The sequence below is a fragment of the Acomys minous genome (assembly GCF_964271855.1).
Source record: "Acomys minous genome assembly, chromosome: 15".
Taxonomy (NCBI): domain Eukaryota; kingdom Metazoa; phylum Chordata; class Mammalia; order Rodentia; family Muridae; genus Acomys; species Acomys minous.
The window spans coordinates 35,469,794-35,496,712 of record NC_140497.1 but is presented as its reverse complement, the minus strand read 5'-3'; the positions used below and the strand labels follow the sequence as shown (position 1 = coordinate 35,496,712).

Genomic DNA, 26,919 nt, shown 5'->3' with positions numbered 1-26,919 from the left:
CTAAAAGTAGATTTGCTTTTTATCCCAGGTTCCTGCCACAGAGCTCCTAAAACCCTTGGAATTTCCTGGATGACAAGAGGGACTTTTGTTAGCCGTAATGAGCCCCCTTTCCCCACACTAGAGTCTATGCAGAGATGGCCACTGGGTTGGGGGACTAGATGGCTTCAGGGTGGAGGTTGTTCCCCTAAGGAACAAACCTCCTGGTTAGAAGGTTTAAGTATTTGTTCCGGATCCCCAACCACCGGAGTGAGCGAAGGTGCTGGATTTTGAGTCCCATCGTAACCAACACAATAACTCATCCTTACAAAAATGATACCCCATATACAAGCCCGCCAAACATGGTTCAGAGCACCTCCCAAGGAATAAAACCTTTGTGCCCCTCATTGTCTATCTGGCTGTTCTCAAGCTGTGTCCTCCATAACAAACCTGTAATCACAGGTACAGCATTTCCCAGAGAACTCAGATTTGTTCTAATGGAGTGAAGTCCGCTGGTGAGAGCCCTAGCCAGAGCAGGCACAAGTGTTGGTAGCCTGGGGAGCCAGGGCTCGCACCTGGCAAGCGAGCGGGGTCTTGTAGCAGCGAGCCCCCTTAGCCTGTGCTCTCTGCTCTAACTCCAGGCTTTAGTGCGGGATGAAACGGAACGTTCAGATACCCAGATGTTGAAGGGTTGTTGGCAATTAGGACATGCATAAAGTCACCTCATTTTGTAGCAAAGCCACCAGAGCCCCAGAGGGTCCACTTAGGTCCTTTCCAGTGTCACTTCCACAACACCCAGCGCACTATTCTTCTTTCAGCCCCGCCCACAGGGCCAGCCCTACACTGACTCTCCTTGATTCTCTGTATTTACCCATTTGAAGATGGCTCCCATTTTCCGTTATTTTCTTAGGCTCCAGGGCTTCAGCTGTGGTGAAAAAGCAGCTTAAAGCTTTGATGGGACCCAAAAAGCCTGCCACCTGTTGAACACAACCCTAGCAGTTTGTTGCAGACAGATCGTGGTTTGTTGGTTTGTTTTTTGTTTGTTTGTTTTTGACAGTCTGCTCATCTCCCTGATCAGCAGAATTCAGCACTGCCATTATTTCCAATGCAGGAATAGAATCAAGACAGCACAGTTACCAACCATCTCTAGGCTGATCCCCAAAGCTAAAATGGGAATCATGTATTTCCCGAGTCATCCTGCTCACCCAGGGCCAGCCCTGATGTTTACAGTCATCACAGCATTCTACTGTGGACAATCTTACCTTTTGTCATTTGTAACTAAAAGGCACAGAGAGGGTAAGTGAAACTCTCAGAGTCACACAGCTAATGAGAGGCAGTGCCAAAACTGGGACTCGGGTCCACCTGTCAGTCATCACATGTATTCTACCACCCCAAAGCTGCAGTGCTCCTGGTGAAGCTGGACCATAAAGTGTCTTCTCCTGCCCTGGACCTTCGCCTACCATTTGAGGTAGAGAGAGGTGAGTCTGGACTTGGTTCTCTGATCCCAGGGAGAAGTTACCTAACTTCTCTGCCTTTCACTTTCCTTGTTGGATGTAGGGATGCTTAACAATCACATTGTGGAGTTTGGGAGGATGAGGTGACTGTGTCGAGGACCCAGCACACAGTAGGTGCTCAACAAGTGGATGGTCTGGTCACCAGATGCCACTAGCTGTGGGGTGAGGCACTCTGGTTGTGAGGCTGAAGCCTCCTGGGCTCCCTCGTCCGCTCTCACCCCATAAATCGCTCCCGAGCCTTTCTGCTTTCTAAAGGGGCACTCTTTCACTGATGCTCTGTTTCCTGGCGTTCATGATGCCTCGGCCTTCCTCCTCCAGCTGTAGCTTGTATTTTTCCATGGACGTACTTTATGAACTTACTGCACTGCTAACTTTTCATACTGCTTTTTGGCTTTCGGGGTTTTTTTCCCCCTGTTTTTTGTTGTTGTTGTTGTTGTTTGGTTTTTTTTTTTAATTAGCTGATGGTAGTGAGGAACACAACACATTTCAATTTAGTTTCAGCTAACTTAATCTGTTGCTTTTCCTGTTTTCTGACTTCTAGACAGGGAACCCGGAAAGCCCTAAGTGGGACGATTTGATTCTTCAGATCTTTCTTGTGATGAGTCCTGTAGTGTGTCTGTTCTCAACAGCCAAGCAATGAAGATGGATTACCCAACTTAAAAAACTACACGTTAAAAGGCTACTATTTCTTATTGTACAAATAAATACGATGGTAATCTCAGTCCTGGAGGTAGTTGGAGAATGGTCTAATCACAGATAAATCTCCATTATTATCAAAGTAACAAGTTGCCTCAGAGGGAGGAAAAAATCTAAATAACTATTTTTACTGATATAGTTGATGATGATGATGATGATGATGATGATGATGATGATGATGATGAACTGGTTATGTAAAGTGGGAACTAATTCTTTTAAGCAAATGGGTGGACCAGACAGCATGTAAACACACCTTTAATTTCAAAACAATGGCTCTTGGCATCTTTGTATTGTATCTGCACCCACTTCTCAAGGCACACACATATGGAACAGTGCAGTGGGAAGGGGATGCTACAGCTCTGGCTTTGGGGTGTCCAGGCTGCTGCCTGAGACGCTGACCCTATTCAGACCCCTACCACGGACTGCCACACAGTGCCACCTAGTGACACCCTGGGGGGGTAACCAGATCCTCTAGATCTGGCCAAAGATGAGAAACTAGTATACATGTACACACACACACACACACACACACACACACACACACACACACACACACACACACTTGAGCAATGCAGAGGTGGGGAATGAAAAGGAGCAGATACCCTACAGCTTCTCCATGACAGGACCCTGGGGACACCCTTGCAAAGACTGACCCTGGAGAGCCTCTGAAAAGTGAACGACTCTTGTACCGCTCCTTCTTGTAGAACAAGACCAGGAGGCAGCGACTTGCACAGTGCACCAGCTGTAGGGCTTTCTACTCTTATCTAGGGAGTTGCTGATCCAGGAAGGCCACCAGCTGTCCCAGTTTGCTGCTGTGGGGACTTGTGAGACTCAAGACTTCAGACTTAAAACTGGACCAGCCCCAGGCAAACCAGGGACCCTTGCTGACTCTACATTTAACACACGATGTGTAAAATTCAAAGATCCTCGCACAGTGTCACCTTCCCAGTGCTTCTGCTGTCTCCCAAGGCCCTGCCCTGCATGTGGGTGGACACGACGTGCAGGAAGGACCGCCCCCACCCCCAGGCTTTCTTTCATGCACCACTCAACGCTCTGATCTGCTCCAATGGGGGAGGAACCGGAAGCTGCAGGCACCGTGCAAGGGACCCGTGGGAAAAATAGGTGAGCGGTTTGGGTTTGGACTTGGTTTCTTCCGTTGGGGCCTGCGCTCCGTTTCCAGCCCACCACCACGGCAGCTACGGTGCGCTGATTTTAATTTGGCCCGACAGGGGGAAAAATGATAAGAGTTTTGGTTTCTAGGTTAGGGCTTTCTTTGTTACAACCATCGTTAGTGTTGAAAAGAAAAGGTAAGAGTCAAGTCAGAAGGCAGTAAGGGAGGTTTGTTCAGGCCTTGCTGGGGACTGCTTCTTTAAATTTCACCGTTTGGGACGCCTTGGTGTTAATTTGCAGTGAACTAAAAGAATGGCTAGAAATGTCAGGTTGGGAGTGACAGTGAAGTGGAGGATGGGAAGAAGGAGTAAGTAGCCTAAGCCTCCTGGATTAGTTGTTGTTGTTGTTGTTGTTGTTGTTGTTGTTGTTGTTGTTGTTGTTGTTTGGGGGGGGTTGTTGTTGTTGCTTGTTTGTTTCTGTTTGCACAAAAGCAGGATTCTCACACATTTGGATTCCTTTTACTCACTTACCATTGTGGGCTTGGAACGCATTACGATGGTGGGTTCTCATGAGGTGCGGTGGTGGCAGACGCCTTTAATCCCATCACTCGGAAAGCAGAGGCGGGCGGATCCTGTGAGTTTGAGGCCAGCCTGGTCTACAAAGCGAGTCTAGGACAGCCAAGGCTACACAGAGAAGAGCTGTCTTGAAAAACTAAAACCAAACCAAAATAAGAGGATGGTGGGTTCTCCCCTCCTTGCTCCCATTTCTCCTCACTGACTGAGCCTCAGGGAAACATCCCGCTGCGGAGGCCGAGGGTGAGTAGCTGGGGGTGGGGGTGGGGGGGAACCTGGCCACTGTGTCCGGCCCTGAAGCACAGAGTGACTCCCTAGGATGTGCACATGTGACTGAGATGGGTTCCATCTCTCTGACCAGAGAGCAGGTAGTGGAGACTCACAGAGTCCCCCCTCCTGGTCTATACATGTCCGTCTGTCTCACTTCCCGTGGAGGATGCAGCTGTAGTGGCCAACTTCATAAGGGAACAGTCACTGTTCATTGGATGGCTCAGAAGCCGGGCTGGGTATTGACTCCCCTGAGCATGTCTTGCCTTCCACTCTTGGATGCTTGCACTCTGTAGGTCAAGGCGCATCGGGAAATCATCTTCCTCATGTTGGAGCAAGGGCACCCCTGGAAGCTGTTCACCCAGCACCATTACATGGTAATTTGTCATTTCCCTAGGGCAGGCTTTGCTTTTATTGACCACTATCCCAAGGTCAGATCATGTGTTTTCAATGTGGCTCTGGGTGCATCCCTTCCCAGAAAGTCCACAAAGCTTCACGGTTGGCATAATGGAGCATAAAATCAGCGCTGACCCAATGGAACCACCGAACAGTCAGCTTTCTCTAACTGAGCTCCATTCTCAAGGCTGGTGCCTGAGGAGGACTAGTCACTGTATGTAAGCCATCTTCCCCTCTTCTGCCTCTGCTGTAATTTGGATCTAGGATACTCTCAAAGGCCCATGTGTTACAAGCTTGGTCCCCAGCCAGTAGACCATAGGCAGATACAGAACCCTTAAAAGGTCAGCTTTCCTGGGAGGATTGTCCTTAGAGCTAATATTTGGACCTTGGCCTCTTTCTTCTCTCTTTGCTTTATAAATATCAAAAGGTGAAAGAGTCTCTTCGGCCATGTTCTTCTACCATGCTGTGATGCATTGGCCCCAAACAGGATCAATTATTTTGCCATAGTAACAGAAAGCCGACCCACAAAACCTCTAAGAGTATAAATATTTTTCTCCTCGAGTTATTTCAAAAAAATCTTGATGCAGGCAAGCTGCTATAGGAATTAAATTAAAATAAATAAAACATGAAACCTACTTAAGGTGCATTAGAACTCTAATTTAAAAAAATCAACGGAGTATCTTTTCCTAGGTCTTGCTTGGCCCAGGTACCTTCCTCTTCCTCTAGGGAAACTAGAGTTACATAGTGTCAGCTCAGACTGAGGAGGAGACACAGTAAAGTCCAACTCATGGAGGCACTGGTAAAGTCGCCTGTGTACTGACAGCAGTTTGACAGTCTTGGCTCTGTGCTAGGGTTGAGAAGAAGTTGTGCTTTCTCTTGCTAGCTAGGTGTTCTGTGACAATTGGTCCCCAGTCGAAGCATTTACTCCTTGAGGGAAGAGTGGAGCTCGGAAGACTCAAAAAGCCACCCACATTTACAAGACTGGGAAGCTCAGGGAGTTGGAAGAACAGCAAAAGCCCCCTCTAAAGGTTGGCTGTGGAAGCAGGTGATGACTGCGGGGCTAGAGGGTTGCGGGCAGGGCCTCAGCTGTCCTCCGGGCCGCGCTCGGGCCATCCTTGGGTGGTCCCCGGGGCTTCTGTGAGTTGTTACCCAAACTGGAGTGGGTTTTCCAGACATGCAGCCACCTTGAGTCACCTGGGCTGTGTAACTAACAGGTGACCGACGGGCCTGACAGTTACCACCAATAACCTCGTTGGTTCGTGGAATTGTTGCTATTATCGGGGCCCTGTCTGAGATGAAGAGGCATTTGCTAGTATCAGAGGAAAAGCCACACGGCACCGTTTCCTTAGCTTTTGTACCACTGCGTTTTCAAAGCGTTAGACAGGTTGGCTTCCTGTATGTGGTTCCCACACGCCTGTCCCAAGAGATGCCCTAACAGTTTCTCTGATATTCTGTTTTTCCAAACAGGACTTAACTGCTCAGCCTTGGTCCCCTGGCCTGACCTGGGAGAGTCTCCTACCACACACAGCTTGGTCCTTGATGTGGAAGAGACCAGACAGCATAGTCAGCTATAGGGATCAAGAGGGAAGTGTCGGAGAGAAGTACAAAGTGGCATCGGAGTGGCTCTTTCTCTTTTCTGGGGTCACATTTGGTGACTTATTTTGAGCTGGAGATGGGGGAAGGGGGAAAGGGGACGACAGGGAAGGGAAAGGGGCATGGGGGAGGGTAGGCTTGCACTCCAGACAGTTTCCACACATGACTCCAGTTACTGTGGAGAGCAAACCGCTTCCAGCCTTTTTACACCTGACCTTCTGGAGATCAATTAGTTAGTTGGGCCTGGACAATAGCACGGTGACTGCCATGGCCATTCGGAAGCCATGCTTCCCAAGACTCTCTTGAGTTCCTCCAAATATTTTGGAGCTAGGCCTAACTGCCCTTCAGCTGCAGGCTTTAGAGCTGAGCCTGGCATGTCACACCCTTTGCTGGTTTTCACAATTTCTTCAGTAGCCAGATATTGACTTCCTGTAGGCAAGCGTGGGCCTGTGCTTGCCTCACAGGGATCCGGGTGATCAGCACGGAGCACCCTCTTTTTCAGTCCTTTTCCAAGATCTTGTACAATTCTTGCTTTTTTTCAGCTCAGTAAGACACTTTCCAGGACAGGGCAAGGAAAGCGGCCCTTGAAAGCTGGGTGGGAGTCCTGCCTGGCGGGGAGGTGGCCACTTCTGTCTCCATGTTCCCCGCTGTTAGAAATCTCAGCTAGAGTCACCCCCATATCCTCCCAGGGGCTTACCCTGTGGGAGGTCTCCCAGCTTGTCCTAGAAATGCCCTCTCTTTCCCTTCTCTCTCCAAGTCCTCTCACCTCTCACCTGTCACCCTCCCCCACCCTGATCTCTCGACATATGATCCCTGCCCTCGGTCCCCTCTCCACACCGTCTCCCACCCAGTTTCCTGTCTTCATCCACTTATGATAGCTGCTTTATTACCCTTCTGGGTGGGAGTCAAGCATCCTCCCTTAGGTCCTCCTTGTTACTTAGCTTCTTTGGCTCTGTGGATTGTAACATGGCTATTCCATACTATATGGCTAATACCCACTTATGAGTGAGTACACACCACATATATCCTTTTGGCTCTGGGTTATCTTACCCAGGATGATACTTTCTAGTTTCATCCATTTGCCTGAAAATTTCATGATGTTTTTGTTTTTAACAGCAGAGTAGTATTCCATTGTGTAAATGTACCACAGTCTCTTTATGCATTCTTCAGTTGAGGGACATCTAGGTTGTCTCCAGTTTCTGGTTATTATGAATTAAAGCTGCTATGAACATACTTGAGGAAGTGACCTTGTGGAATGGTGGAGCATCTTTTGTGTATATGCTCAGTAGTGGGTTAAAGCTGGATCTTGAAGTAGCACTAGTCCCAATTTTCTGAGAAAGCACCAGATTGATTTCCAACGTGTTGTACACGTTTGCACTCCCTCAAGCAGTGGAGGAGTGTTCTCCTTTCTCCACATCCTCACCAACATTTTTCTGTCACTTGAGCATTTGATCTTAGCCATTCTAACAGGTGTAAGATAGAATCTCAGAGTTGTTTTGATTTGCATTTCCCTGATAACTAAGGGCATTGAGTACTTCTTTAAATGCTTCTCAGCCGTTCACTACTCCTGTGTTGAGACTTCTTGGTTTAGCTCTGTACTCATTTAAGAAATTGTATTATTTTGTTTGTTGGTGTTTAATTTCTTTAATTATTTATATATTTTGGATATTAGCCCTCTGTCAGATGTAGGTTTGGAGGGCGGGGAACACCAACCCACTCACAAAACCTATACCCAAAATTTATCCTCCCTCCAAGATGTTCAGGGATAAAGATGGAACAGAGATTGAGGGAATGGCCAACCAATGACTGACCCAAACTGAGACCCACCCCACAGGAGAGAGCCAACCCCTGAAACTATCAATGATACTCTGCTATGCTTGCAGACAGGAGCCTAGCATAACTGTCTTCTGAGAGGCTCTATCTAGCAGTAAATTGAAGCTGACACAGCGAAACATTAGGTGGAGCTCAGGGAGTCTTGTTGAACATGGGGGGGGGATGGATAAAGGACCCACAGGGGACAAGAACTCCACAAGAAGATGAACAGAGTCAACTAACCTAGGTCCATGGGGCTTACAGAGACTGAAACACCAACCAAAGAGCATGTGTGGACTAGGCCTAGGCCCCCTACACATATGTGACTGACAGGCAGCTTGGTCCTCATGTGAAGCAGGGGCCGTCTCTGAGTGGACTCTGCTACCTGCTTTTGGATCACTTTCCCCTAGTGTGGCTGCCTTGTCTGGCCTCAGTGGAAGAGGAAGCACTCAGTCCTAATGAGACTTGATGTGCTGGGATGGGTTCGTATAGGGGAGTGCTCCCCTTTTCTGAGGAGAAGGGGAGGAGGGAAAGGGGGAAGAGGGTGGGAGAGTGAGAATGGGAGGAAAGAAGGGATCATAAAGTGAATAAATAAATACATTTAATGTAAAAAAGAAAGAAAGAAAGAAAGAAAGAAAGCTGGGTAGGGACCAAGTGAGCTGACATGTCCTGTACAGTGTGGAACTCACTGATGCTAGAATTGTCACCTTTCCCAGTTAGAATCTTTCCTAGAGCTATTAAGAGTTACTGAAAGTTGAGGGCTTGACTTAACCCTCCTTTCCTTGGTAAATTTTTACCAAGTGAACAGTCTGCTGGTAAGTAACCAGTGCAAATGTCTAGGCATTTATTAAATCCATCCAATCACACATGCAGTGGACGCCACTGTGCGGTAGTACATACCCTTCCTGGAGAGAAGCCAAGGTCAAAAGATCTGTTCTCTGGGACCCTCCACTCCAGACCAGTAAGTGCAGAAGCAGGCAAATGTGGTACCCAGCAGAGCGATTTGAGGTCTTAGGAAGATCCCACGTGAGGACAGTTAGGGCCAGCTGAGTGTACCAAAGGAAGAGAGGGGCTCCCACTGGTCTCTGAAGGACAGGAAGGACTTGAGAGAGATATGACACCCCAGAGACCATGCTGACTACCTATGGGGTTAACTGGAAGGATTTGTCTGCCAGGAGGTGCTTAATTCAAGGCAGCCATTGTGGTTGCTGTTGCTGAGTGAAACATTTTAAAATAAGAAGTTTCTTGATATATTTACTATGCAAAAAAATATTAAGTGACTTAATGTCCCGGGGTGTTAGTGAAACCTTTGGTGCATACTCAGAGGTCCACTTAGCTCTTTAATGATGCTGGCAACGGAAGATTAGTTTCATAGTTCCCACACTTGGCATTGTTATTTAAGGGTTTATGGGATGAGGTCATCATTTCTACATCTGCAAGAAAATGAATGGAACTGGAAATCATATTATTATGTGAAATCAGCCATCGTTGTTGATCCCAGGTGAGTAGCATCCTGCATGTGGTGGGCCAATGCTCAGCTTTCAGAGGTAATTTTATTTTTTCATGTCCTATGTGTCTTACTTTGATTTCTTCTCTTATTATGTAGCTTTTATTTGTTTTCTTCCTTGACAACATTCTTATATACACAATGCCTTCTGGTAACTGTCATCCTACCGTTGCCTAGCTCCTATCCACCCTGATTTCCATTTAAAAACCTTTTTGTTTTACTTATCTTTAATACTTCAAATTTCTTAAATTCTTTCATTTTTCTCCCTCCCTCCCTTCATACCTTCTTTCCCTCCCTTCCACTCTCCTTTTCTTCCTTCCCTTCCTCCCTCCCTCTATCTCTTTCTGTCCCCTCCCCTCTCTCTCTGTCTCCCCCTCCAGAAATGATCTTATACATCTGAGGCTGGTCTGGAGCTTCCTATATGGCCAAGGATGACCTTGAACTTCTGATCTTCCTGATTCCACCTTTGTGTGTTGGGGTTACTGGTGTATGCTAAAATGGCCAGCTTATGTGGAGCTTGGGATGCACCCTAGGGCTTCCTGCATGATAGAGCAAGCAGTTTGCAAGCTGAGCTACATCCCCAGCCTTAATTACATGTTTCAAAAACTTTTCATGCAATTGTCCATGGTGTGGAGTCTTTCGCTTTGGTTTATGAGGTTTTCTTTGTTCTTAAAACCACATCATGAAATATGGGAGCATCCTTGTTAACTGATTGATGCAGTTTTTAATAACTTAAATTAGTGTGTGTGATAAATATAAAAGTAATATATAATATAATGTGCATAACTACGTAACAGAAGTTATTAGTCTTGCAGTTTCATGCAGGAGAGCATGACTCAGCTCCCTGAGTGTGAGGGGAGATGGGTAGGATCCAAAACTGGAGCAGGAGGAGGCATTTCCAGATGATCACGGGCTTCCTAGAGTGGATTGCTGGTCTCCTGGGAAATGATGTGACATGTCCTAGCTCTTCTTCTTCTTCTCCCCCTTCTCCTCCTCCTCCTCCTTCTTCTTCTCTGTTTTGTTTTGAGGTCTCTGTCTCTTAATTCCAGCTTCTGCATCTCTTTGGTTCCATATTCTACAGTTTAGCACAGCTCAGGACCACATCTCATCCCAGGCAGGAATTTTCTAGCTACATCAGCCAGTTGATTGGTGAGACCTAAGAGGAAGTTGCTGGTGGTTTGCAGACAGGGGCAGATTTTCAGTGTCTTTAAAGAAACTTCACTATAAGACCTTCTTGGATATGGGTTTCTTTTAAGACCTTGTCTTCATAATGACCAACTTTTCTTGCAGAGCGGTCCTTCCCACCTGCATTCTATATGCTTCAGAGTCCTCCATATCCACGTCTACCTATAGTTTTGAAGTATATAGCCCTATCCCATAATAGTAGATAATGTGCAACTAAAAGTCACACTGCTTCATTCCTGCTTTTGTGTGTTTTACATGGTGAAGCAGCTTGGCGCTGCAGGAGCTGTTTTGTGATCTTGAGAGAAAAGCAAAATTGCATAGCGCTGGATCAGGGACTCCATTTCATCCAGTTTCTGGATTAAGCAACCGTGGAGCCGATCGCCTCCAGGTTTTCAGTTCAATGAGATGTCAAATCATTGTTGAAGCCGTTGTTTAATGGTCTGTGACACTGACTCAGTGGTACATGCCTTAATCCAAATAGTAGGGAGGCTGAGGAGAGAGGCTGGTGAGTTTGAGTCCAGCCCGGGCTATATAGTAAACGCAGGCCATCCTGGGAAACTCAGCAGTACTTTGTCTCAAGAAGCCAAAAATAAAAAAAAGCAAATAGCTGTGACTTGTAACCCAGCACATTTTTACCCTGTACATTGAAGTTTTCTAGGACTGTTTCCATCATTCATGAAGATAAGCATCTTCTTCCTGAGTGTGCCACAACAGGTTACCGTATTTCCTTTATAAGAGCATCTGCCAAAATGGAAGAAGTCTCCCTTCCCCCACCAGAGGACTTCACTCCTGCCTGGCCTGGCTTTGGGACCCAAGGCATTGCCCACTGGAGTTGTGATGTCATCTTAGTCGTTGTCCATCCTCTCCGTGGTGACCTCTGGCTTTGCCACCCCTGCCTAAGCCTGTTTCCACCAAATTATCCCAGATCACCCCACAGCCTGCCAGTCCACCTCCCTCTCCTCCATCTCGTGCGGGAACCTCTCAGCACCTTGGCGCTGAAAGCAAATATCACACACACACTCACACACACACACACACACACACACACACACACACACACACACACACGCTAACATATGAGTGGTGGCCCGTTATGACTTCATCCTCAGATTAATTTCCTTCCAGAATTTCAGAATTTTATAAAACGAGGGATGTTTCAAAGACAACAACAACAACAAAAAGTAAGGTCTTCGCTGTAACTTGGGAAGTCTTGTGCTGACATCTGTAGGTCTCTAAACCAGGGACCGTGCGTGCTCCGCAAAGGGACCTGAGAGACATTTGTGTTTGTATATCACAGACCCCAGAAGTGGCACGCATAAAACTGACTGTATTCTCATTAGTATTTTTGTGTTGCTTTTGTGTGTGACAGGAAAAGAGAGACAGAGAGAGGAGAGAGGGAGAGACTGATAATGCTATATGACAAGGTCGTAGATTATAATATTCTCCGTCCATGTGGACTCTGAACAATATGATAGAGTCACACGTTAGTCCCTGGAATTGATGGTTTTAGAAGGAGTCTCATGGGATCCTTTTTGCCTCTAGATACATATTAAAAGGTTTTCTAGGTAGCCCAGGCTGGCCTGATTCAATCTTAGAGACCCCATAACCATCATGGTAGACGAAGGCTCAGTCAGTCTCAGAAGAGCCTGGCTGGCCTCTGCCTTCAGTTGCCAGTAGTTTCAACCAGATCTGCCTTGTTATCAGGTCGTGGTGAGCAGAAGATTCTAGTCTTGAGTCCTAGGCATTCTGGCTTCCGTTACGCACTACTCCTCTCACCTGATCTAAGTACAACCCGTGTCCAAACTCATGTCTGAAGGAAAGTTCTCTTCCACGATAGACGATAGGTACTTTCCCTACAATCATAGTTTCCCCCTAGAAGGTAGGGCATTCGAAAGTCTCATACACGGGAGAGTCTGCTGTGCTTAAAGCCCAGGAAGATGAGGAGGAAGTTAGGCAGGCCAGAGGCAAATTAGGGCTCAGGCCAAAAATGAAAGATACTCTCTGCTGTAAAATCAGCTGGTCATGCGGGAGCCTGGATCCCTACAGTTCTGTTTTCTAAATGTTTCTGTGGTAGGCGAAGGCAACACTGGGCTCTCGTGGCTTTCTGCTGCCCTGGAGTAATGGCTTCAGATCACAGTAATAGCTCCGTCTTAAGCTAACAGGATCTGCGGAAGCTTGAGTAGTTGAGTTAAGGGCCATTTATTACAATACAGCACGTCTGGAGACACGAAGTCTAAATATCAACTCTGGGTTGATGCCTAAAGCTTATGTTCCCCTAGCTATCTCCTCTAGCTGTTTGGGTTTCTAAATAAAAAAAGCACTGTAGCAAAGAGCATCTAGCGAATAGATCTCAGTAATTGTGACTTACCTGTGGGCTGTGGATAGAATTTGAATAATGAGTGGAATGTCGTATGTTTTATAATTACCTCTGTTATGAACCACCCTTCATCGGCCACCAAAGTCAAAGGAGAGACAAATTTCCCTTTCTTATAATAGAACCTGCTGGGTATAGCTTCTTTCTCATACACTGTCATGTGTTCCACTGTGCTGAGTTTGTGATATATCTGCAAAGAAAACCAAGAATGAGCAGTTTGAACACTCATTAAGTGCGTGTTAGATCTGTGAGATAGAGGATATATATATATATATATATATATATATATATATACACACACACATATATATAAAACATTATACATTTTGTATACGTATACATGTATACAAAAATATACATTAAAATTAGATACTTTTTTTTTCTTGAAGTAGGGTCTTACTATGTATCCCTGGCTGGCCTGGAACTCACTATGTAGCTCAGGCTGGCCTTGAAGTCACAGAGCTCAGCCTGTCTATGCCTCTCCAGTGTTAGGATTAGAGGTGTGTGCTACCACACCTGACTATAAGAGACTGTTGTATAGTTCCAAAAGCAAACTGGCTTTATCCAGGAAAGCTAAAGATCCATATGCTCTCTGATGTAAGAGATGGACCCCTAAGGAATACAAGGGAAATCTCTCACGTGTGTGCACCTATAAACATATACACAGAGTAGCCCAGACATGCAGCAGAAGAGACACAGCAAAGGGAACAGTAGGAGAGATGGTAAAGAAATAGTGGTGCACTTCTGGGGCAAGGCACTATAAAGCAGTAAGGACAGCACACCAATGACATCAGAAAAGATGCATAGAAGACTCTCAAGGATTTCAGATTAAGCAAAAATAATGTTAAGTTGTAGGAAACACCACTGAGAATCTTACCTTATGAAACTCAAGTAACCACACAACCATGCGATAAATGGTCCATTCTCGGTAGCTTTCCTGAGTGGGTATAAAGCTCGTGGGATCTGGGAAGACCTTTCAGGAGATCATAGGTCATGCCAGAATTCTGCTTCTATCAAATATGAAGTGCCATTGCAACATTGTCCCCTACCGCCTACACGCTTTCTAATGATTCTTTTGCACGTAATCAGTGACTAGTGAACACATTGCAAAAGCTGTTAGCCAAAATTCTACACACTAAAATTAAGTGGCAGTTGTGAAAGTGGCCTGGCTGATATTAAATAGCACCCAAATCAGAGAAAAGATATGTGCTCTTTAACTTGACTTTGAGAGTCCCTCCTACCCACACATGAATCTTCAAAGCTCTAGGAATTGTTTATTAACCACACTGCCAATTCCAGAATGAAGCTGTGAAGTCTATACACATTTCCAATATTTAGCAGAAGCTTAAATATTCATTGCTAAAATTAAAATCAACTTGCTGACACTGGTCGACTGGCCTTTAGCCAAATCAGACATGTATTCCTTAATAGAAATGAACATAAAATTGTGTTTATTCACTCACATTCTTTAAAATAGTCTTCAGGCTGCTGATTAGAGCATTATGGATAGCTCTATGAATTAATTTTCTCTGTTTGATTAAAAATGATGTATGCAGAGAGCAGAACTATTTTGGATAAGTGAAAAAAAAATCTGCTGACGTACAACAAGTCTTGCAGATTGTTGTGTCCCTCACATGACACAACTGTCACCAAACACAGCCCCTCTTTTTGAACCATTGCCAACTGCTATTGGCTGCTGAAGGTGCTTGGTGCGCACATCCTGCAGGAAGATGCTCTTTCCAGCTCATGGATGTTGATGCCCAAGCATCCTGGAGGTGTCACACGCCTAAGTGCCAAACTAGGGACAAAGATTATCTTCCTTGCCAGAAACACAGAGCTGCTTCCCAAGAACCTGCCAACGTGTAGCATATTCTTTCTGCTTTCATATTTAGGGAGTTGGTGGGGCACTGTGTAAACTTCATTTCCTGGCTGTGGAGCTCAAGGGGGGAGGAAAAAAAGGGACATTTCCCTAGTGAGTGAGGAAAGGCTTCAAGCAATGGAGCAATGGTACTATTGACAACAGACCTCAAATAAGGGCAAACAAAGTGCTGGTGGGGACCTCCTATGGGCCAAAGGTCCAGACTATGGCTTCCATCATGACCCTCTGGCTCATGTCAACTGTTCATAGGCAACTGTTGTGCTGCCACGAGGATGCAGAAGATATTAGCGCCTCCCCCTGCCCCTCCCTCACCCCTACCAGACTCCTCCTGGCTCCCATTTGGCTAGCATTGTCTCCTCCCCTGAGAGAGATAAGTGCATCCTGGACCACATCAGCTCCCCCGGGAGTGGACAGAAGCTGCATCCATGCACTGGGAGGTGATGATGCATCGCAAACACTAAGTTGTCAGCCAAGAGTGTCACCTGTCCCTTCCTTATTCCTACCATCCACAGTCAGCCCTGATTACTGGGTTTTGTTTGGTTTTGTTTGAGAGTGTGAACATAGGCTACTGAGTTTCTGAAAAGGAGCTCTGTTCCTCACCTGCACACGGTGGGAACTTAGCCACACCCTCTCGGGAACCTCCTCCTTTGACGCTGATCTCACAATAAGCCATAAGAGATAAGCGCATACATAGTCTTTGCTGTGATCTCAGCCTGCATCTATGAACTCCCATGCATTTTACAGCCTGCCATGTTCATATGAGGAAGGCAGAGGCTTGTCATTGTCATTGCTTTGTCCACAGAGAATATATATATATATATATATATATATATATATATATATATATATATATATATATATTTTTTTTTTTTTTTTATAGCTGGCTGGGGTCAGAACCTAAGAGGTGTGGCTGCGAAGTCAGAAGCTGACCCCATGCAGACACATGGACTATGCTGTCTTCTTCAGTCATCTTTATATCAGAGGCAAATGAGAGTGGCAACTTCACTCTAGAGAATCTGCCTCAGGAGGTTTGTTCAATAATGGCACCCAAAAGGGCTTGCTGATGCATGGCGGGCATTCACAAAGTACAGAGAATCGTTTATCTCGCTTAACTTTCATTAAATTTAGTGGAGGTAGATACCATATAGAGTAAAACAAATATAGAAAATTAGTGCCCTTACAGAGGTCATATGGTAAGAGAGTGGCTGGCTCAGTCACTTGATCCCAAAGTCCATGCTCCTAACTTATAGTGAGTATTCTGGAATTTTGGTTTCTTTAAAAAAAAAACAAACAAACACAGCAATATTATAAGAATATGCTTTTGTTTTAATCCTAGGTATGGGGATATAGGGCTGCTTTACAGCAGCTGACTATGATTTGCCTCGTGCTCTAGCAGAGGTATGGTATTTCTAGCTGCAGATAGCTTCCGCAATTGTGTGGTGTTTGGAATTCTAGGAACTTTTCAGAGTGTACGTAAATGCCAGGTAGGCCCCAGGGGTGTCGTTGGGTTTTTGGATGTTGGTTAGTTGCTGTTAGTCACAGTTGGTTAAGTAGTTGTGAGCAGAGAAGAAATGCCCTTTCCGACCCCTGACTTTATTCAGGGATCTCTTTCCTTTCCTCTCTATCCTTCCATCTCTCCTATTTAGAGTTAGGAGGTTGAAAGGGAAGAAGAAAAGGGAGGAGAATGGTGGAATAAAGAAAAATCCACAAAGTAGCAAATGCCAGCTACACTCACCAGGTTACAGCATTGATTATGAAAACTCTAAGAAGAAGGCAAAACACAAACTAGAGGTCAATGGGCCCATGTCCCCTCCCTTCCTCCACCATGTTGTGTCTTGCCTCGGAGTGTTTTCCAGGGACTGGCCACAGGCTCACAACGGGCCCTCTGTCCTTCACTTGCTGCAGGTCATCCAGGCTGATGTACTTGCTCAACTCAATGACTTTATCCATCCAGAAGATGTCAGTCATTCCATGGTCTGAGAAAATGATGACATTTAGGTCATCCAGCAGGCCTCTTTCCTGTGGGGTGGACACAGGCAGTGATTACAGTGATGGGAGAAAGGTCCTTCCTTACACAAAGTCTTGTAAAGAGGTGCTTTTAGCCATGGGTTGTGGCACATGCCTTTAATCCCAGCACAGTGGTAGGCAGAGGCAGGTGGATCTTTATGAGTCTGGTCTACAAAGCGAGTCCAGGACAGCCAAGGCTACCCAGAGAGAATCTCTATCTAGAAAAACAAAATCAACAAACAAACAAACAAAAGAGAGGTATTTTTAAAATTATAGATTAAAGGAGAAGGAGATGAAGTTGGAAGTCATATTTGACCCCTACGTCCAGGCTAAGATGGTCAGTAGACTTACTAATATTTCAAGGAACCAGGCCAGCTCTTTAGCCCTTGGTGCTATGTGAAGAAAGGAGACCCTCACACTGATCTAGTAAAGAAATTGTTGAAGGACATATGAAGGAGTGGCAATCATGAGATGGAAAGAGATGACAGGAGAAAATGCCAGATGAGTTGCCCTTGCTTTGGGTCACCTGGATCCATTGGGTCATATACTTCAGAACAGTGTCCACAGCTTTGAGGGCATCTTTTCTCTGAGGTGATGAGGGGCCATAGTGGTGGCCTTCCACATCAATGCGCTCATGGTATATGGCTGCTAGATCAGCTCGGCCACTCCTGGAGGAAACAGAATGAGACAGCCACAGTTGACGAGACCTCTGTCAGCTTGCCCCCTTGTGATCTGCTTACCCTCTATGAAGGTGAGAGAACCCTCCAACTCTGTCTGCCCAGTGTACCAGTCCAACTGCACATTTCCATCTACGCAAGTGTGGGTGGATACTGAACTCAGGGTTTCTAGTCTCTTGCATCTTGGTGACAAGATTTGGGGAGTGTTGGTCACTCCTTCTGGCCACACTGTTCTGGTTTTCATATTCTCCCAAATTGAACGATGTAGGAAGATGCAGATCATACCCATATAAATCCCTTCTCACAGCCTGCTGGGGCTTAAAAGTCAGGAATCCGGAGACAATGCTTTAAATAACTACCAAAAAACCACTGATAGGCTTTAAGGGAGTCCTAACAAAATGCCAGATTGTGGGTCTCACTGGCAAGAGTAAAAACAGTATTGTCACAGCAACTTTGCTAGTTATAAATAGATTAATCCTTAGGACCTGACATCAGCCATGTGCTCTATGGGGAGCTGTGACAGGTCAGATCCCATGTAGACAGAGTAAATGCTAAAAGCAACTGTACTTTCATGAACTCCAAAACTCCCCCGAGGCCAGCATTGATGGTAGAAATGCAAACCATCTAACCACCAATGCCGGCCTAAGAATGACCAGAACCTAGCAATGTTAAGAGGGGTGGTTCCCTCATGGGGAGAAGAAAGAACTCCAGGGACTGTCCTCTCCTTCCTTGACACGGCACTTTTTTGCTATGACCCTACCCACAACCCCCCTCAAGTTCCGGCTTTGCCCTTCCTCCCATCAAGCACCCAAAACAGACCAGCGTGATGGTGATTTCTCTGCTTGGACCTGTAGTGTTAATATCCTTGTCAAATTGTCTTATTTCTCTTGAAAACTCTGTCTTAAGCACATCTGTATACAACACACAAACACAGCTAGACACATAGGCATGTGTTCCCTCCTCCAGGAGGCTGCCTCTGGTATCTTGAGGCTAGGTCAAGTGGCCCTACTGTGTGCTCCCATGACTATATGCTCACTTCTAGGCCTTTTGGTGTGTACTCTTCTCCCTCTAAAGTATGAGATACTTTCACATCAGGAATGGTCATTCTTTCTCCATTGTATCTCAGCCCAAGCTTAGTTAGCATTGTGCACACAGTAAGATTCTACAGTTGCCAGCTAAGTGTGTAATAATGAATACCAGCTAAATGGGCTGTTAACTATGGCCATGTACTATGTTGCATCATCATCATCATCATCATCATCATCATCGACAGGGGTTTCAGGATGGCTTTGAATCATATAGACAAAGGTAACCTTGAACTTTTGATTCTCCTGCCTCCACTTCTCCCAAGTCCTGGAATTTCATCTATGTACCTGGTTTTATATGCTTTTGGGGGATCAAACTCAGGGCTACATGCTAGAATGCTGGATAAGCACTCTAGCAACTTAACTGTATCCCTAGCTCCAGAATTCAAGACAATTTAAAACAGTAGCCAGTATCACAAGATGGAGCTAGGATTTAAGCCCAGGTCTCTAGAACATGGAACGGCCACTGCCAAGAGTCAACTCTACAGCCCACAGCAAAGGGGAGCCGTCTCACCAGCTCGACTGAACTGTGGAGATCATTGCTCTGTTACAGGACTCCTACTAACTCCCAGGAGAAGGCTGTGACTAAGAGGCAACACTAAGAGACACATCATTGTCACTGAGATGCTCTGTGTCTATGGGTTGACTCTGTTTCCAGGACTGGAGGGAGCTACAGGGACTTCAGGAATGGCAATCCATCCTCCATCTCAGCCCAAGCTTAGCATTTTTCACACAGTATGAGTCTACAGTTGTCAGCTAAGTGCTCACAGGAAAGCATTCACAGATTTGCATGTGGAGAAGCAGGCTTCAGGGAAGTTTTGGAAGCCTCTCCCTCCCTGGCAGATCTCTGAGACACAGTTGGAATTTGGAAATGTGAACTGGGCCTTTGAATGTCCTTCCACATGTATTCCATCTTCTAAACCAGGGAAGAGATCCCAGAGCAGTCTCTGGCTGGCATCCTTCTCCTTTATGGTCCCATGGTCACATGGTCACATACGCTCTAGTGATGCCATTAGGTTCTACCGAACACTCTGGGGTGCACATCACTAACATCCCAGAGGAAGCATTGGTTTCACGTGAAATGAAATCGTCAGACAAATGTTCTTTTCTCTTTTTAGAACAAAACAAATTGACTCTTCATTAATAAGCCCCATTACCACCCTCCTCCACAGTATGGATTAGGCCATGTCCGTATTTAGATTTTTCTCACAAATGGTATTATCAGTATTCATGCTCCCTAATGTGAGAATGACTAATTTAAACTGCCTCTGCATCTGTACATTGTCAGGTACAAAAGGTCCCTCTAGGGCCCCGCCAGTGTGTAGGTGGCAGGGAGAAGTTAGTACTAGGTCATATGATTTTCATCCATATGTTGAAACTCGCTCGTGGCCCACGGCTAGTAGGCCTCTGGGCTCTTCCTCCATCGCTACATCTGAACACAATGAAAGCTTCCATAAAACCTGTCCTGGAGATAAGCCTCCACATATATCTGCTTTATGTACTGGCATCTTAGGCATTCCAGATGTGCTGGTTCACGTACTATATCATATGTTTAGGTGTCCACACTTCCAGCATGGGCCCTACATATGGTGGGAAATCCCACTTAATACACTGGTGACCTACTTAAGGTTTATTGCAGCACTGGAGTTTAATGAGATACACCCAGGTCTCTTGATTTGAGTACCCACTGTATTGCCAGCGTGTTTGTAAGTGCGCTGTCTCGCAGGCTGGTTTCTCCAGGGCTTCATATCACCTTTGAAAATCTCTATGTGGTCAGAAAGCTGGAAAGTGTCACCATTTACGTGGTGGCATTGTTTCAGGAAGCTGTCAACCTTAGATGCCAGGAACGCTTGATTTGGGATGCTTGTGTTACGGGGAATACACACGTTAAGAGGTTTCTGTGTTAAGGTTTCATTGATTCATTAGGGACTGAAGACTCCCAGGGCTGACGGCTCTTGCCTGTTTGGAGTTTAGCAGATAAATTCTTGGTAGCCAGCTGTTTCCAATGTGGGTCTGGTCTCTATCACAGGTCAGCTCGTTTGTAACAGGGCTGGGTGAGGCGAGTTGGGTGGACATGCTTGCGTGACTGCTATTTACAGCTTTGAGGTCCAGGAACCATGCCAGAAGGACATGTGGCTCTCAAACCTAGTTCCCAGAAAACCGCAGGGGGCTTCCAACCCCAGGGTTGCAGGGACACCCAAGTCTCCTATCACCTTATAATTCTGTCTAGGTTGCTTTGCAATATAAAAGGTTCATAATGTCACATCCATTTTTCTTGCTGAAGTAGGTTGAGAAGAGAGAAGAACTGGGCAGAGAGAAATGGAAGCAATTTAAAGGTATGGTTAGTTCCTGGCTGTTAAGAAAGGTGACAGCATTTAGAAAGAAGGCCCCCGATACGGCAACATGTCCCTTCAGTGTCACATTGGATGCTTAAAAGTCACCATATTTCATTCATGGTTATCAGTCAGATTCTGTAAACTTAGTTGCTAGTTATAGCAGGAAGCTGATAAAACAAAATTTAACTTTTCTGATGGGGAAAACAACCCTGAAACTATAGTTAGACTAATTCTCGATGTTATTGATCTTCCTGCACATATTAATATCCATATCTCGTCATGCCCCAGCGGCTCCTGTTTTCAGTTATGCAGCTCTCGTATTCTCCTAACCACTCTGTTACTCTCACTCCATCGGTCGTAATTGAAAACGACCTCGAGCACAAAGATGGTTTCAGATCCTTGCTTCTCTTCTCAATAAAGATGTCTCAGATGAATGGCAAAGACACCTCTACACCTCAGTTTCCCTGTCTGGGATTTGAATGAGTAATGTCTCCTGCGGTCTCATGCATTGGAGACTTGGCCCCCAGCTGAGGGTGCTGGATAGGGAGGTTTAGGTGGCCTTGCTGGAGGAAGTGCGTCACCTGAGAAGGGCTTTAAGAATAAAAAAACCCTCCCTATCTTTCAGTTCACTCTTTCTGCTTCCTGGTAGTGGTTGAAATATGCACTCTAGCCTCTCAGCTTTCTACCCCATCCACGGTGTCTGCTGCCATGACGTGTCTTCCATTATGGACTCTTAACTGTCTGAAACCATAAGCCAAAGAAACTCTTTCTTCTATAAGTTGCCTTGGTCATGGTGTTCTATCACATGATGGGAAAGTAACAAATACACTGCCATGTGGCTGCTAAATGAGCTATGCTTAACCCCCTTTACCTGTCCGGTTCTTCCCTCAAGGTAGCTCAGAGATGAAAGTATGCACTGGGGTTGTAGGCTTAAGGAGCTAGTTTTCAGTCACTTCACACATAGGGGAAGGCTAGGATCTTCTGTAGTAAGCCTCTACCACAAGAGCCTGGGTGCTGCCTCTCTACACTAACAGCTTGTGTGGTCGGGAGAAGGTGGCTGACCTTCAAGATTCAGTGATGCCTTTGTGAAATGGTGTCCTAATCGGATTTTACCAACCTGACACAGACCTAGACAAATCAGTGAAGAGGGGATCTGAGGTAAAGAGATCAGATTGGCCTGTGTGCATGTCTGTGAGCCATTTGCTTGGTTGCTGATTGATGTAGGATGGCCTTAGCCTACTATGGGCAGCACCATCCCCAGCGTGTGGGCCTGGGCTGTACAAGAAAGGCGGCTGAGCCAGCCAAGAAAGCGAGGCACTAAGCAGTGCTTCTCTGTGTTTTCTGCTTCAGTTCCTGTCTCCAGGATGTTGCTTGAGTTCCTGCCTAGCCTTCTCTTGATGATGGACTATAATTTTAGACTAAAACAAACCCTTTCCTCCTCAAGTTGCTTTTACCATAGGGTTTACCATAGCAACAGAAAAATCAAACCAGGACAGATGGGGAGAATACCTGTGTAACGTGGTAGCTAATGTAAATAAAACAGGTTAATGTAAACAACAACAACAACAACAAAAAACCAAACATGTTAATGTAAATAAAGCCCTTTGATCCAATGGATATTAAAACTATCAACTTTTATCTTTTTTCTATGCAAAAAAAAAATCACTTAAATTCAAAGGTGGCATCTTACACGGCTATGGCAGTGCAAGGCAACGCCTAGATTAAACATGCGTGCTGGCTTATCTCTTCCTGCCCAGACACGCGAAGCTTCTTGAGCTGCCCAGTCTCCTGCTGAAATGTCCCTGGGTAAAGAATGTGGTAAAGGCACGCCCCAGGTCTAAACAATCTCTCTTAAGTCCTGTCATATCTATCCTATGTCCCATTGTCTCAGAAAGGTGGTCACACTGTGAAAAATACAGATTCAGAGCAGTGTGTGTGTGGGGGGGGGGGTAAGAGTGTGTGTGTGTGTGTGTGTGTGTGTGTGTGTGTGTGTAATCACTTAAGTGTGGAAATTTCCAAATGCTCTTCAACTTATAATTAGGAATTTGAGATAGAGCTGAACCAAAAGAACTCGAGTGACTGGGCTTGCTGCACCAGGCAGGGCTATCTGATGGGAAGGTAAATCACTCCTCAGTTTTGCCTAAACACACCTACCGCAAGAATTAGATTCCTTTGCACCAGATGCATAAATTCGTGCACAAGCTCTTACTTGCAGAGTGACCGTGACAGCTCTAGGCTGCTCCAATCTGGCTAAGACTGTCAGCCACTTCATTCCTGAAGACGACCGAGTTGATTTTTGTCTACATAAAAGTATTGATCCACAAGCATTAATCTTTAGTCTGCCTTTTAAGAAGGAAGTGAAGGAAGGTTTTAGGAAGTGCCTCATTTGTTTTCTGAGGACCTGGGTCATCCCACTGCCTTCCTCAGGTGGTACCATCTGGTTGCTCTTTCTCATATCAAATACCACCTAGCTTCGAGATGATGTGAGCAAGAACTGACATCACCATTCTTCTTTGTCATTTCATGAAGAGAAAGGACACACACACACACACACACACACACACACACACACACACACACACATACCCCACTACCACCAGGACCTATAGCAACAATCAGAAAATCTGTCCTGTTTCTAAGATAAAGATTCATCTCCCCAGAGTTCTATAACCTTGACAAAGAAAAACAAAACAAGAACCAACCAAACAGCATCCTCCCCAACCCCACAAAGACAATACTTCTCTAAAGGAAAAAAAAAAAAGCCCAATTTTCATTCCCCCAGCATTCTGGTATTATGAAAATGAGGATGTCTTCTTAGGTAGACTGGCGCTGGCCTGGGGCTCATATGGTACTCCTTGCTATTTTACACGTGAGCACTGAGTTGGATACAGAGAGAGTACACATGAGTTCTCAGTCACGTGAGAGATGTGCAAGCACACTGATAGGAGTTATCTGCATGACAATTACAATGCAAACACTCGTATCTCTCTCCGCAGTAGGGTACAGTGATGGATAGCATCCGGTACCCAGTGGAAGCAGCGGTGAGTAAACAGTGTAATTCTAAAGTTCCATCCCCATTCATCTGCCATACGCCACCGTGCAAGTCCGCTCCGCCTTAACCAGACAGTAACACAGTATACCAACTCTGCATGCACATGGCTGCCCAGTCCTTGTGGGCAAGGGGGGGGGCAAGGAAAGGCAGATGAGGTACTGGGCAACATCATATAACACAGGCAACATATAAACCGCATGATACATTTGCTTAAAAGTTAACTTCCCCCAGACTCTGCCCCTTCTAAATACCACCAGAAACAAATTACACCGATAAGTTGGTTTCTTCTTTTTTTTTAAGTTGGTTTCTTCTTGATGTTTACTATTTTGAAGTCATTTTTCTCTTTAGCGTGACAATCACGCTAAAACATTTTGTGACCTAAAAGCTCTGCTTTACAGGTTTTCACAGAGGTAGCCTGGTCTAAAAATCAGCATGGAGTGGGGTCCTGTTTGCTCCTTTGATGCTCCTGGGGGAGTGGCGACCACTCACTCTGAGGGTTGGGGCAGAAAAGGGAGTGAAACCACGGTGCCCGTCATCAGTCACCTCTGTATAAGGCAACCTTAGACTACGAGGAAGACTCAACTGCCAGGCAAAGGCTTGGGTTACTTACAGCTAACCTCACCCAGCTGGTCATCTCCATACCTGAGGCAATCTTAGAGCTCAGCCCACAGGTGGTTGCCTGTGTGAGAGGCAATCTTAATCGCAGTGGTGTGGTTGGTGACTGTGGTCAGTGCAAATATATGCCTGGTGGTGAATTGGTTTCACAAAGTTGGCAGTTGTAAACAAAACAAAACAACAACAACAAAACCACTGCTTATTCTCTCTGCTTTCCCATCCTCCTCCACTGGAAACAGGATTGTTTCATCTGCTCCTCTGACGCAAGCAAGTTCACATGTGTGAACTAAAGGAACGTTTCGTAAGTGCATTCAGTTTTTGTTACAGCTACAGTGACTGTGTTGGACCCTCTCACTATGCTTCACTGTGCTCTTTCTTGGAAGGATAAAGGTCCTGCCCAAATCTCTATGCTGAGTCTAACTGTGTCCTCTGCTTTGAGCACACATAGGAAACCCATTCAGCAACCAAGACAACCTCAAGTCCAGCTCTAGAAACAGGAACCTCCAGCACTCCCGGCTGGACGCCCCTCTTGGTGGCCTGAGTGCTTCCGGCTGACGTGAGGCTTTGCTTCTGGCTCATACTCAGGATGCTGATACTTACATGGCTTCTCCATTGTCTACGAACATAAAAAAGAGATTTTCAAACCCTGGGGGTTTTTCTCACATCCCATTCACCATTTCCAAACAGTGCCACCGCTCACGGTTCCAACTCACTCGTATACCACGTACAATCGCTACATATACTCTCAGACACTACTTCACCTAGGCCCAGTGCTCTTAAGCCTCTTTAGGATTTGCTATTCATCCAAGAAACAAGGGAGAGGGAACGGAGAGATGGCCCAGTGGTTGAGCGCTTACTGCTGGGCCTTTAATCCCACCCAGCACTCAGCAGGCAGGGGCAGGAGGGTCTCTGAGTTTGAGGCCAGCCTGGGGGTTACAGAGGGAGTTCTAGGACAGCCAGAGCTACACAGAAAAACCCTGTCTCAAAAAACAAAACAAAACAAAACAATAAAGAGTACTTGCTGCTGCTCTTTCAGAGGGACAGAGTTTGGTCCCCAGAACCCATGTTAGGTGACTCACAACTGTCTGCAACTCCAGTTCATGGGGCCTGACTGCAGACACCTATATCAGCTATACACACACACACACACACACACACACACACACACACACACAAACAAACAAACACAAACAAAAAACAATGATATGGCTAAAAATTTGAGACACTTACTTTAAGGAGTCAAGAGCATCACTGACTGCATTGGCAAAGTTGATATCTGTTGGGACATTTTTATATTCTAGGCAGTAAGTTGGTCTGACACCAAGAATCTCAACTTCACAGCCTAACAAGAAAAAAACCATAGAAAATAGTTATTGTCTCCAGTACTTAAAGGAGGGCTATGAATCAATTCCATAAAACAAACATCAGTCAAATATTTTATTTTATACCTTTTCATAAACTACAATAATTTATTCATTGTAAGCAGCATATTTAATTATAATTTTGTTCACTGGAGAGGTATTTTAAATGCCATGGCAATGTAATACTGGAGTCCTATGATACAAATTACCCCAAATTGGAAAATAGGAACAAGATATATATTAATTAGTTTACCAAAATATTTCAATTAATTTTTTCTCTAGATTATCCATAACTCCCATATCCTAGTCTAATGTCCCCTGGCCTATTCAAATGTTCTGTAGTATCCTGCAGCCATTATTATAAATTAAATATTCTTATTCAATTAAAATTATATATATGAAGCAGAATTATAATATAATATATATTTATAAAATCAGAGTTATAAAACAAATATTTTACTAGCATATGATAAAGACTAACTGGACTTTTGAGTTCTAACAGCAAGCCAGTTTCACCAAGTTAAAGCAAGGGTTTTGAGCTGGCCTTTCCTCTCCCAAAATGCTATAAAGGAGTCAGAAGCTGCCTGTGAGTCTACCCCAGACTCTTAGACAAGCAGAAGTAGTTGTTCTGAGGAGGGGCCACTTAGTCAGAATATCGGAACACAGAGCAGCAGAGGGGTGAGCCAGTCTCAGTTTACATTTGCTGAGCAAATATTTATTGGCATTTACTATGAGCTAGTGGCTCTGTTCAGGCAGAGGAAACAAAAGTGAATCAGTCAGAGTCTCCTTCTCAGAGCAGTCCAGAGTCTATGCCTATGGGAAAGAGGAAAGGGTGTGCCATCTGAAGTCTGACATGAGGCCCCCACTACCTACATGGGGGTGGGAACTCAGCGAGGAGCAGTATT

General features: G+C 45.4%; 1 protein-coding gene across 1 annotated transcript in view; it reads right to left on the bottom strand.

The window, feature by feature from the left end:
• The window catches only part of ENPP6 (ectonucleotide pyrophosphatase/phosphodiesterase 6), a 99,771-nt gene that overhangs the window by 5,279 nt on the left and 67,573 nt on the right, over nucleotides 1-26,919 (bottom strand). Inside the window, exons 3-6 of the mRNA XM_084758962.1 lie at nucleotides 25,884-25,995; nucleotides 17,415-17,556; nucleotides 16,721-16,900; nucleotides 13,055-13,192 (exon numbers count right to left, since the gene is read on the bottom strand). Of these exons, the coding sequence (XP_084615088.1) occupies nucleotides 13,055-13,192; nucleotides 16,721-16,900; nucleotides 17,415-17,556; nucleotides 25,884-25,995 (572 nt within the window). The remainder of the gene's footprint in view (nucleotides 1-13,054; nucleotides 13,193-16,720; nucleotides 16,901-17,414; nucleotides 17,557-25,883; nucleotides 25,996-26,919) is intronic.